This window comes from Vulpes vulpes, chromosome 16 (genome assembly GCF_048418805.1).
Source record: "Vulpes vulpes isolate BD-2025 chromosome 16, VulVul3, whole genome shotgun sequence".
NCBI lineage: Eukaryota > Metazoa > Chordata > Mammalia > Carnivora > Canidae > Vulpes > Vulpes vulpes.
The window spans coordinates 40,443,104-40,456,363 of record NC_132795.1 but is presented as its reverse complement, the minus strand read 5'-3'; the positions used below and the strand labels follow the sequence as shown (position 1 = coordinate 40,456,363).

Here is a 13,260-nt window from a genome sequence, read left to right as displayed (position 1 = left end):
CTTTAAATCTCCCAAAAGAATTTTGAAAGACCGCATACCCCATTCACACATTTAAAGTTGTCATCTCACTTTTCTCTCTCCAAATTTAAACACTTGCAAAGACTATAATTTCCAGTTTGTCATTAATATGCCTTAAGTATATTTTTGTCAAAATCTGGAACCACGGATTTTGCTCAAGTTTGTGAAAAATGTCCATTGTATACCCCAGTTGCCCAAAGCCATTCCTCACTGCCTCGCCTATCAAGCTAATCAGACTTGCCGTCCTGTCCTGCGGGAGAGGACGTCGGTCTTCATTTTGCAAATCAGATACACATAACGATGTGCCCACCGACTGCGGTTTTGAAGTCTGCGTCCAGGATGCAGAGAAGCAGGTGGATGACGGAGGGAGAAAGCCTTGCCAAGAGTCTGTGCCTGCTTGAAATCAGGCACTGCTCCCCAGAGACCTGCTCACAGGAGCAAAGCTTTCCAAGTTACCCCTTGATTTGATGACTGGAGGGTTTTGCATCCCAGGGCCAAGCTCCTTCAGAAGGTTTGAGGTGGATAAGAAATGTGTCTTTCGTTTGCAAAGTGACAGGAAGCCAGCCGAAGGGGTGGGAAGGGAGAAGCAACAGGTCTCAGACCCCTGGTTCTTTATGGTGGGGTTGATTTTGGGGAGATGTGCTTAAGGAACATGAGAGTCTTAAGAACTGATTCTCCTAAGGTGATGACCCCCGGGAGCGTTTGCAGACACCCCTACATCTTTGAACCGCTGTGCTAAGCCTTTACATGCTCATATGTAAAATGCAAATAATAATAGTACCTACCTTTGAAGACAGTTATGAGGAATAAATAAGGTGACGCAAATAAAGCACTTAATGAAGTTCCAGGTGCATAAGTACCCACTGTGTGATCCCTGTTGTTATTGCTGTCGCCCTTCCTATCCCACCCCTCCTCTTGCTGACACTGTCATTTCTCCGTGGAGTAAGTCATCCTCGGGCGCATCCCAATCTTGCAGAACCAAGCTCTATCCACACCCCTGCAGCCAGCAGCCCCTTAGCCACTCCTTGGGCCTGAAACCTACATCTGGTGGCAAATTCCATTCTCAAAGGGAGAGACTGGGGTAAGAAGCCCTCATGCATCCTGTAGGTGGACACAGGTATCTGGGCAGGAAGCTCAGGCTTCTGACTTTCCAGAACTTGCTCTAGTTCGAGAGAGTTTGCATTTATCACATCAAGGGTTGGATACAGGTCTTGTGGGCACCTCCCCCTGGTCCAGCAGATTCCTTGCCCAGAGAGAGCAAGGCAAGGGCCCTAATAAAAACAGGTCCGAGACAGTGGGCTCTCCTGCTTAGGTCTAAAGGTCTTACCTCCGGACTGTCGTTGGCATCAGTTGACATATCTTGAGTGACTGTGTTTTGAATATAAGACTTGAATATTATCTTGACAGCCTTTCTGATCCCAAGTTCAGTTCACATCAGCGGCCTTGAATCAACGGATGGAAACCACAGGAAAAGACACGTTACCAAAAAGACCTCTCCAGTCCTTCTCAGAAACAGAAGGTGACACCTGACTTTTGTTCCAGGCTCTGGCTTTCAGGCCTCGGGCTACAACTTCAACACTTATGAGTGGAGGGGTCCGAAGCAGAGAGGCAGCCTGTCCCCGGTCACTAAGCCGCGAAGCCAGACTTACCCAGACGTGGGGCTGAGTAATGAAGACTGGGACCGGTCCACAGTCAGTGGGTAAGGTTTTCATCAACTGCTGCCTGGCCATCGGCCCAGATCTGACCCTCTCTACTCCCCATGACACGAGTTGCTGGCATGACACTGGCCCAGTGGCAGGGTTCAGAGACGTGGGCCACCCAGCAGGAGCCTGGGCACCACCCCATGGCAGGGCAAGAGCTGTTTCCCCTCATGAAAACCAGAGTTTTCATGTCCTCACTCTCTGACTGGTGTCTTCTCTTTTCCTTTCAAAGGTTGCATTGTGTTAACTTGTATTTTAAAAAAAGAAAAAGGATATGTCAAAGAGCCCCCCATTTTGCATTGAGATATATTTTAGCAATTTTGTTCCCTAACAAAAATATTTTAAGGAAACTCATAAAAACCAATAGCCCTTACGTGATGCATACCAGTATTTATAGGGGAGACAACATTTTCTCTTGGAGGCCTGACTTGTCTTTCAGGAGGCGGAGTAGCCGAGAGGTGTTCCCACCCAGCACCGTGGTGATGCGCCCCATTCCACGGGCTCATGGATGCCCAAGTCTAGTCTGGAAGGCCACGGTCCTTCCTTCCACTCTTTGAAATACTTTGCACTTCCGAAAGCATCCCCACTTGGAGGGGAAGAAAGGCCTTGGAGTTGGAAGGCCCAAGTCCTTGCACTTGGAGTTGGAAGAAAGCCAGACCCCAAAAAGAATGTCCCATTGTGTGTGTGTGTGTGTGAGAGAGAGAGAGAGAGAGAGAGAGAGAGAGAGAGAGAGAGAGATTGATTCTGGATCCCATCTGGCAAGTTCTCAACGCAGACTGTGCTTTTTGGACAACAGTTTTACAGGGGCTCCCGACAGTACGGAGGCCGAACAGGAGGAGAACTTCTGGTCCCAAGCGCTGGAGGACTTGGAAACCTGTGGACAGTCGGGAATTCTGAGAGAACTCGAGGTAGCCTCGGCCCTGCTGCTGACTTGTATCGTTTCTACACTCATTTTTTTTTTTTTTTTGGTCCTTTTGAGTTTGCACTTATCACATCAGTTCATTTAAAAGCTTTAACCCCTTTCCACAGGAGAAAGCTGACAGGCGTGTGTCTTTGAGAAACATGACTCTCTTGGTAGCTACCCTTTATGTTTATATTTTTTGCTTGTGAAGCTGCCTTCCCTGCCCCCCTTGCCTTCTGGACAGCAATTTTGATTTGATTCAGTGCAGTTGAAAGTATTTCTTTCCCCATCTCCACCCCCCACCCCGAGCTTACTGACTTGTGGCCTTTGCCATGGCTCCCTGCTAACCCTGACTGTACCTGTTTGCCACCGAGTCGCCGGGGAGGGAGCTAAAGCCTCCCGGCCGTGGCGCAGCTCATCCTCTTAGTTGCTTTAGAAAGGTTTCTTTGGCATGTTTTCATTTGTACCTGGTACAGCAGTTAATTTGATCGTGAAGCGGAACATAAGAGGAAATTTTATTTTATTTTGGTTGGGTTTGTTGCCCTCAACGTAGACAACAACGCAGCTGGTGAAAAAGGGCCGGTCTGTGTGAAAAGCAGCCAAAATATTACACAGTACTCTGCTGTTCATTTGCAAATCCTGATTCCACATTAACTTAGTGTGGATTCTAGGAGTTGTGGCAACATGGAACATAATAGCTGGACTCCTGGTGAGTTCTTTAATCAAAGCCATGAATTTGCTGACGATATTCGCACTGTGGTCTAGGAGGTCCTGGGCTGTTTCCTTTTATGTTCTTTTAAATTTTCTGAGCTGTAAAAAAATAAAGCGGCAAAAGTCTCATTTTTTTATTTTGATGTCATATGAGGTCCCCAAGTCACCATAAGGAATGTGAATGGCATAAGTGGGTGAAATTGCAATTCTAAAACAAGTACTCATCTTTATATTATTTTGCTTCTCAATTGCATGTGTGGATATTTGATGTGATTCTAATGTCTGTGAATCTGCAAAGAGAATTATAAAGGAAAATATTAGTGTGAACTTACAAAGACCATAGTACTACCTGGCATGAATTGAAACTTCAGAGCACGGTTAAAGGGCCTGGAGATGGATAATACTATAAAACTTAAATAAATGAGGACATTAACAATTGGTTCCTTTTTAGGCAACTTTCAAAAAGAGTAAAATGCTTAAGTATCAGCTGGCTTATTTAAACTTTTACCACTCCCTGTGTATAGAATGATCAGCAGAAGGGGCCCAAATTGGATAATGAGCTCAATTCACAATTCTTGAACATACTCCTGCTTTTCAAAGCATAGTTGGCTCATATGCCTTCTTCACTTTGCATTTTGATACTTCTCTTTCAAAGAATCAGCTGTTCTTCTAATATCTTCTTTTACAGCAGGTCAAACAAGGGTAATGTAAAAAGTAACACAGTGAGGTTGGGTCTTCACCCAGAGAGTGAGTTACCTAACGAACACGACATCTATGAGCATGGATGTTGTGTTGCAATAGCCTACAAACCTTTTCTAACATTGCTTCAGGTAGGTAGGACCCTTGAAATTATAAATCCAGAAATGGGTTGGGCTTATAAGCCAAAAGCAGATCAAAGCCCTATAACAAGGAAGAATGATTGGCAAATCTATAAATTAGAGTTTTATTTATACTTGTATTATAACGAGTATAATGAACTCTGATTGCTTATTGTAAATGTTACGGTGCAAAAAAAAATATTATTAGAGCTAGTTTCTTGCACATGAAATTTACATCCAGTATTAAAATTTATAGCATACTGTAACTATAATAAATGTAGAAGATTAGCTAAAACAAAAAATGATTACAATTGAAATGGAAGTGAAAATTATACTAGGCATTCTCCCCATTAGCTAGCAATTATTTAGGTTCAACTTTAGCCCTGAAAAATGTATAGTTTTAACAAAAGAAAAAAATTCACACTAACATTTTAGACAAGTTACTTAATCTGTCTTATCAGATAGTTATTCTTCTGTAAAATAAGGGGATTATAATGATTAATGCTTATATGGCACTTCACACAGACCATAGCATTTAATAATTATTCAATAGAAATTATTTTTGCCATTTTTATTAATGAACATTGCCTTAATTGCGGTTTTTTTGTTTAATATAGGAAGAACATTTAACTAAATATCAAATAGAAAACCCTTGCACATATCCCTCTAAGCTTTATGTATATCAGTTATCTTACTGATAATTTGGGGGAGGGGATTATAACTATAAATTATAAATTGTGCAAAATGGAACTAGGCAATAGAGAATCTCTAAGTAAAAGCAAATCTTAGATGATTCAAAATAATTATTTTTAAGCTTTATTTTATATTTTATATATTATGTTTTAATTATTTTTAAGCTTTATTTTATATTTTATATATTGTTTTAATTTTCATATTCCTCCATAGTAAGTCCATTTTTTTGTTGTTGTTGTTTAAAGCTCACTTTAAACAAAGCAGTCAAGCCATGCTTTGAAACCTTGCTTCCAGCAGAACTCTTTCTAGATCAGTTTGGGATTTCTGTTGTGGCCAAGGCTCATCAAAGCAGATCTGTTATCTCCCTGTTGTAGAGATTAAGTATTTTATCTCCAACGTGTTTCCGACTGGTCCCATGAAAAATGAAAATAAAAAATAGATATTAACAAAGCAAACAACTTGTCTTAGTAGGTAAAAACAGTAGATGGATGGTCACCACTGCAAGAACAATAATCACTGGGTGCTTGTCACTTAACAGTGGAGACACAGAGAAGGATGTCCCATGACACCAACAGAGCTAGTAGTCAAAAGCTTTCGATTTTAAAAATAGATTTAACTGAAAAAAAAAAAAAACATACTATGGATAATCCACATTGGTTTAAATATTAGGGTTTGTTTTTTTCTTTTAAAATCTCCTAAAAAGTCAGTTCAAAAAAAAAAAAAATCAACCGAATACTTGACTGGGAAGCAATACAGCCTAGTAGTCAAGAATAAGGGTTCTAGAATCAGAGTGCAAGGACTGCAATCCCAGACTCTTGGGCAACTTGCTCGACCTAGCCGGGCATCCTTTTCTGTGACTGAAATGGGGAGGTATGATAACTCCAATACCTATCATACAGACTTATCTTAAGTATTAAATGACAACCTACAGACATGTATGTGTGGTACTTAGCACATGTTAACGGTCAGTGACCAGTAAGGTTTTTCCTACAATTAAATTTTTCTTTTTCAAAATTATCAATAATTGACGAATCTAGTCAAGATATTGATAACTGGTTTTGTTCCTTTTTCGACAGAGTTGTAGATACACATACATGTGCGCCAATACTTGGCTTCAGTTCAAAGATCTTGTTACTGGTGTGTGTATAGCCGAACACCAGGTGGCTCTTGGAATTACAAAATCTTAGAAAGATAACAAATGAAAAGTCTGTCACTTTGCAGGGTTCCCTCCTAATCAATAATTTTAGATGGTGCCCTTGGCTCATGTACTACCTGTGTCACCTTGGGGAGGTCAACCTCTGTGTGCCTCAGTTTCTGCACCTACAAATTAGGAGTGTGTGTTTCATTAAGTTGTTGTGAGGCTCAAGTGGGAGAACACAAGGACTCAACAAATGACACCCCACTGCTTTTAGCATCCTTATGAATGTGAACCATGAGATCGCAGTGTGGCCAGCAACACAGCATGTAGAGTTTGTTTTCTGTTGCCATGACATCAAGCGGGTTCACCAATCCTGGTGTACCAACGTTCGACCATCCTACCGAGGAAGATGTTGCTGGCTGCAGTTTTGTTTTCAGAATTTTAGCATTCCCATGGTACCATGAGAAATGAACATCCTCAACATGACATTGGTTCCAGATGCTTTTTCAGTTTCACGTCTAAGATTCAGTCATATTTGGGATCTAACCTTGCCTTTCCCTTGCATATGAACATACTTAGAAATGGAACAAGCTTCCCAGTTCACTGGTAAAATCCAATCCAAGTGTCCCAGCTTTTGAGCAAAGGGTTGAATCCAGTAGCACAATAAATGATTACTCTTGGCCTTTCTGAGGATCTCCCACGAAGGCCATTTCTAAGAAACAGTGACCTACGCCAAGTGGTGTGGAGACTTCTGTAATTCTACAGAATTCTGGGGCAGGTCAGAAGGCCAAAGGGAAGACAGTGTACCAGTGGTAGGTGGGTAGCGTTGGGTAATTGCCTTTCTATCAATAGCCCTGTTTCCGCCCCTTGTTACCTCCAGGTGGGGCTAGAGGCAGCCAGGGGAGGCCGCCTGGTTCCACTGTGAAAAGTTCTTTGTCCATTGCTGGAAGATATATTGAAGTGGCTTCATGAATCCCATCTTTAGAGCCCACTCGGTGGAAAGTTAATGCTTAGAATGTAGTTTGCAGGAAGCAAATGTTATAGCTTTTCAATTTGCCTCCAAACTGCCAGGGGTGGTATTTGATTAAATAAACTCAATGGCTTAAGTACTTAAATTGGATTTGAGATGTGCATTATAAATGTCATTTGCGAAGCGTGTTCCCAGACTTTCATAGTTCAATTAGTATGTCCATTCTCCAGCCTTTGGTTGTGCCCCGAAGAGACTGTATTTTGACTGGGCAGAAGGAAAAATGTGCTTAATGTTGAGCGACCGAACCCTTTCCTTAGTCCAGGGCTTAACTGTTTCTGAAAATTGTCAATGCCACAGGCGACAATCATGTCGGGGAGCACGATGAGTTTGAATCATGAGGCCCCAACACCTCGCAGTCAGCTGGGGCGACAGGCCAGCTTCCAGGAACGGAGCAGCTCGCGGCCACATTACAGCCAAACGACTCGGAGCAACACCCTGCCCTCAGATGTGGGCAGAAAGTCTGTCACCCTGAGAAAAATGAAACAAGAAATCAAGGAGATCATGTCCCCAACTCCCGTGGAGCTGCACAAGGTCAGGATGCTTTCTTCTCTTTCCTCTGTCACCCTTAGTAGCCACTCTGCTTAGCGTGAGCACTGCGGTAATGACACGCAGTGCCTGGCGTGGTAATGACATGCTCCTGCGGGCTCAGCTGGCGACAGAAGCCAGCGGCCAAAGGCAGATCGTCAGGGACTCTGTGCTCAGATTGTGACCTTTGGGATGTTATCCTGTAAAATGGGGGAAATTCGCTTTGGAGCAGTGAATTTACTAAAAACCTATTTGTGGCCAAAATCTTCGCACAAAGGCTGGAGGCTCCAGCGTCCCATGGAGCTTAGATGAATTGGTCTGTCGTTCTTTGGAAGTGGGACAAAGATTTTCTGATTGTCATATGATTGTAGCTTCATTGAAAATGAGTTTCAGGCATAATGTTGGAATGCTTGCTCTTTAATGGCAGGCTTAGCAGACGGTTATGTTATGCAGAAGATGTGATATGGATGTCTTGGGTCAGGACAGGGCACGTCCTGGTGTGTCCCATCTCGGCCTGTGATGGTTGCCTCACTTGACTTCATGGAAGAAAGTCCCCTGTGGCACACAGAGCTGAATTGGGGTTGCTGGCCGAGTTTCAACAAGGCATGTGCAAGTGACAGTGTTTGCAGAAGCCCGGGGCAAGGAGAGCAGTGATAAGGAGGTGCCTCTGATTTTCTTCCATGGAACTAATGCTTTATTTTTAGTTAATACATAAAGATACATAGACAGTAGTGATCTCACCCTTCTTGAGATCTTTGGTCTTGAGAACCAAGACCCTCTCTGGAGTTAATGACCTATTTGCTAGAAATTGGTTATTTGTCTTACCCAGAAAAGCAAGTAGATGTTGGATTGAGAGGAGGAAACAAGCCCTACACCCCCTTTTTCCCTCTGAAGACTTCAATTTCCCTAAGCACCCGTATAAAAGATATTTTATAATTTTTTGCGGCTATTGGCTTTGCCAGCTGACAAAGGATATGGTCAAAGAAAGACCAGAATGGGAGGTTGAGTTCTAAACCTTGTGTCCCCATGCTGGGTTAATTCTTACCACTCACTCACCCACTCATGTGGTACATGTGCCAGTGTGTTGTGAACCCCCATGGGGCACGTAGTCTCATGGCGAGCTAGGGTGGGAAAGCGTGGGAAGATGGGGAGGAGGGTACAGTAAGAGAGGCAGGACGGGGCTGACTGGGGTGGGGGGACAGAGGGTGGACCCTCACCCTCTACAGAGGAGACAGGCAAGGCTTCTTAGGAGCCGGTGTGGGCTCTGCAGGAAGGTGGGGGACAGGAGGGCATTCCAAGTGCAGCAGGAAGCTTGTGCAAAGAGATGTCGGGGATGGTGGCACGTTGGGGAATGCCAACATCCCAAAGTGAACAAAGCCTGCAATCGGAGCCTGTGCGTTAGGAGGAATCACAATAAAGAAGTGTCTGGTGTTGGAGGGTGGGGACGCAGGGAGTCCGCTTGTTCATCCAGCTTCCCTGAATTGGGGCATCTGTTTGGTACTGCCTGTCAAAGGCCCTAATATGCTAATTGGCAAATCCCATGAGGAGGCTGTAAGGTCCCCTCTGGTGATTACATAGGGGAAGCTGTGGGGTCCATGCCAATCCAGCTGTACCAGGAGCATGTGAGCCTCACCTGACTCCCTCAGGTGTCTGAGAATACTGGCCGCCCCTCTTCTCAAACATTCTCCTGCCCAGGCGAGAAGAGCACGCTTCCTAACCCACCCTCCTTCAGCCCCTAAGGGAAAGGACACCAGCATGTATTGAGTTCCTATTCTGTACACTTTATATTTTTCGCCCTTACAATAATAGCCCTTCTTAGCAGATATTTATTACCTCCATCCACGGGATAGGGAAATAGCAGGTGTAAAATAGAGTCATTTTTCCTTGGAGAGCGAGGCACTTGCCTCAGAGGAAGATTATTGATAGGCCACCGGTACAAAGGCCTGTCGGCCCATCCCTGCTGCACCGCAAGCATTTAGCAAAGATAATGATGAGGAATTTGCTGTGCAGGTTGTTATCACTGAGGTTTAAAAATAAAGAAAGAAAGAAAAAGAAAGAAAGAAAGAAAGAAAGAAAGAAAGAAAGAAAGAAAGAAAGAAAGAAAGAAAGAAAGAAAAGAAAAGAAAGAAATCCATCTTCTTTCTTAAAGAGGCAAACTGTACCTGCCAGCACCATGAGTGGCAGTGTGGCAGTGGGGCCACAGGGTCCCCCACACGGAGGGGCCACTTCGACCTAATCAGCGGGATGCTGCTTTTTGCTTTCGCTCCAGGCATTTCCCCTCAGCGGTGGCAATGGGGGCATCTCCCATGAAGCTTCACTTTCCTTCTGAGTCAGTCCCAAATGAGCGAGAACGCTCAAAAGTAGGTGGTGGTGTGCTGGGCGTCATATGGCACACACACAAAGGATCTAGCTAAGGGGGAAAGGTAGCCAGGGAGTGTGCAGCCTGACAACCCGGAATCCTGGGCGTGCTGTATGGCCTGTGTATGGCCTGGTGTAGGCCACATCCCGGCTCTCTTTTCCTTTCGAGAGCGAGTTCAGGTATTCTATTGGGCCACCCACATGTTGGTTGTTAAATGCATGGCGTGCACAACAACACAGTCCCTCGGACTCAAGGTCGTGCTGGCAAGGCCCGTGGGTGTCTCTTGACCCCTGCGAAGTTGCCTGACACCGTGAGGAAAAAGCACAGTGACTTGTTGGTGGGATTGAGTTGTTCTCCCAGCGGGGTGCCACTAGCCTATCGTGGCTTTTAGCCTAATTTTTCTTTTGTAAAAATGAGGAAAAGGCACTGTTGTGGGTGGTGGAGTGGAGAAGGGCCAGGGCATCAGAAAAACATTCCTTGTTCGAGTTGGAGATAATCCCAAGCTGGACACACAGCTTGACAAGTGGGATGCGGGCTGGCGTGCAGTCCCCTGTGCCCCGCTGGTGGGCTCCTCCAAGTGGACCTGGTGGAGGAAGTCCCAAGGGGCTGCAATGACCAGAGCAGAGAGGCCGGAGGAGGTGAGTGGCGCGCCAGGCTTGGTGTCGTTTCCCATTGCCATTTGCTCCTTGGAGAGATCTGTCGCCTGGAGGACAGGTCGCAGATCTGCTCCTGTCCAAGCCAGTGCCCATAGACTCATTCCGGGTTCAGGAGCAGCTGGATCAAGGGGGTGTGAACCAATGGGCAAGTAGCCGTTCTCACTGCTGGGGCAAGAAAACAAGCAAATACAGCTCCATCTCCGGGTGACGGGTGGCTGACATCACCTTCCAACGTGAAGAATACAGGGTGGGCCAGGTTCTTGCAGGTTCTTGGGTCTCAGCTTCTTTCCATTGGTTGCCCAGTGACTTTCCACCCAGTCGTCCTTGCCCTTCCTTCTTTTCCCTCAGACCTGCAGAGAGTCCCAAGCTCGGGTCAGGGGCTACACGGTTTTCTTTCATTTCACATCATCTGCTGCATCTGAGGCTCTTCTGAGTCTGGGCAAGCCTTCCTTCAAGTTGTGTACGTTCAGTCCTGAACCCCCAGAGCTAGTCGTCCTGTCCTGCATGACACTTGGACCTCACATAGACCCGCAGGCCCACTCCCTTTTCTGGCTGCGTGGATGGAGGAGGACGTTAGAGCTGGGGAGATGGCTGGATATTTAGCAGGGTGTAAGGGGACGGTGCAGGGGGGTGTCACAGGGACGTGACACTCAAGTCCCCTGAGGCCACTGCCTCTCCGATTGAGACGATCCGAAACACAACCTTGCGACTCAGGACATGCAAACATCCACACTCTCGTGTGACCGAATACAAAACCTGACTGCGCCGTTCATGCTAACGTTTCCTATTTTCTGTCCTTTTTTTCCAAATACCATTGTAGTAAGCTGATTTCAAAATGTATTAATGGGTGTTGACCAAACATTCGCAGACTCCTGCCTTAGACAGTAGTTTGGCATAAAAACCTCTGATGATCCCTTCCACGCTTATTAAAATTCAGTTTCCTAAACCCCACGCAGACTAGCCTGGTCAGCATTTTCTGGGGGTGCAGGCCAAGAAGCTACATTTTAGCAACCCCTTCGGGGGATTGTCTTGCACCCTAAAGACTGCGGATCGCTACTTGAGGTCTTGCTAATGGAGGTGATGATTCTGTTTCAGCAAAATCATTGGCAAGAGCTGGGTTGGCAGGGGAAGAAAGGAAATGAGGTTGCGTCTTCGGCCCTGCAGCTTCTGGGTTTTATCTTTAAAATGAATTCTGGTTTGTACTATAGCTTATCACAGATTCTTTCTCTTTACAGATAAGGAGCCTGTGATCTTAGCTACAGCTCATTGATAACCCTACTTTCCCTTCTGATGCTTAAATATCCTTTATGGCCACTTAATCTATTTCTGAGATGAAGGCTAGCTTCCCTTCTTTGCATACTTTAAAGCAAAAAATATTTTTTTTTCCCTGTAGAGTAGAAAGTTGCCCCACATTCAGAACATTCAGACTTTTTTTTTCCTAGTCATATTGACATTTCCCTTGGCCCTGCCATTTGTGGTTTTAAGTAAAATTATATTCCTTAACTGTATGCAGCTATTGGTGTTTACCATCATACAGAAAGGTCTAAAAAATCCTTTTTCAGCAACCAACTTTTATTTAGGGGTGCAGATGACACGACCCTGGAACATTTGAGTTGTCTGCTAGGATCCCCGTGATTTCTTATACCTGCTTTGGCTACCAGCACTTTTTCCCCAGCCAAGTTGACTTTCCATTTCCAATGTATCTGGATGTTTAGAGAGGGGAGCTTTGTTTTTCCCAAGAGGACACAGTTGCTTTTGTCCTTGTAAGAGGTGTCACTGGCAGTGCCTCACGGCAGTCTCTCCCGCAATAGTCTCCCCGAGTCAGGCGTCAAGAAGAGAGGCTCAGCCCTAGGAGGAAATAGGAACTGGAAAAATGTATCTTATTCAGACACATGCCTCCTTCTTCGCCAGATATTTGGAGTCAGTGCTCGAGATGAAACAAGTCCCCATGGCCCGCCTCGACCTATTCTCCAAATAGCTCCTATAGATTTGTCTTACGGTGGAAGCCACGAGAAGCTAAAAATGACAAACTGAATATATGCACCTTCTGCTTTTGCCTACCCCTCTTTGCTAGCTCCAGTTCCTTTTCCTCCAGGTGGGCCGGGGGAGAGGCGGTAGTGAGGGGGTAAATCAGAAAGAGCACAGACTTTGTCATCAGGCCCCACCAAGGTTTGGTCACAGTCTGACAGGCATTAGCCATGTCACTTCTCAGAACCTTGCTTTTGTCCTTTAGCAAAGGTGGGGGCAGGATCCTGCTCAGGAGGGGAGCCTTCACAAGTAGCATTTCCCCCCCTGGGGAAGTCGCCTCAGCCATGCAGTGTTGGAAACCCAGAAAATTCGGTCTCCACGGCCTCCCAGCCTGAAAAGCAAACTCAGCCTTGGGGCCCTCGAGATGGGGGCGTCAAGCAGGATGGGCATCTGTTTGCAAAGACCAATGGATGCGTGTCCAGTTACTAGTCGCTACCGTTAGCCTGGCGAGCAGATCCTCTCCCTGTGAAACCCGGGCCAGTGATAATCAGAAGGTTGTTGGGGGACATGGGATTGCAGAATAAGGGCTGGAGGGTGTGTTGTAGGATTGATTGATTGATTGATTGATTGATTGATTTTTTGCATTGTAGGTTTTAAATGAGTCATGACTTTCAGCCCTGACAGTCCCCAAAATGGATCATTCCCTCAGCTTCCTTGATCTATGATTCTGTTAAAACATACTT

The 13,260-nt window shown here is 45.3% G+C and overlaps 1 protein-coding gene across 35 annotated transcripts in view; it reads left to right on the top strand.

The window, feature by feature from the left end:
- GRIP1 (glutamate receptor interacting protein 1) overlaps positions 1-13,260 on the top strand; it is a 656,016-nt gene that overhangs the window by 629,913 nt on the left and 12,843 nt on the right. For 21 of the 35 annotated variants that reach the window (XM_072741936.1, XM_072741912.1, XM_072741924.1 and 18 more), the window contains 4 exons: positions 1,561-1,717; positions 2,515-2,626; positions 2,748-2,792; positions 7,307-7,540. In XM_072741936.1, the coding sequence (XP_072598037.1) occupies positions 1,561-1,717; positions 2,515-2,626; positions 2,748-2,792; positions 7,307-7,540 (548 nt within the window). The remainder of the gene's footprint in view (positions 1-1,560; positions 1,718-2,514; positions 2,627-2,747; positions 2,793-7,306; positions 7,541-13,260) is intronic. The other 14 variants (XM_072741932.1, XM_072741921.1, XM_072741914.1 and 11 more) reach the window with 1 other exon arrangement.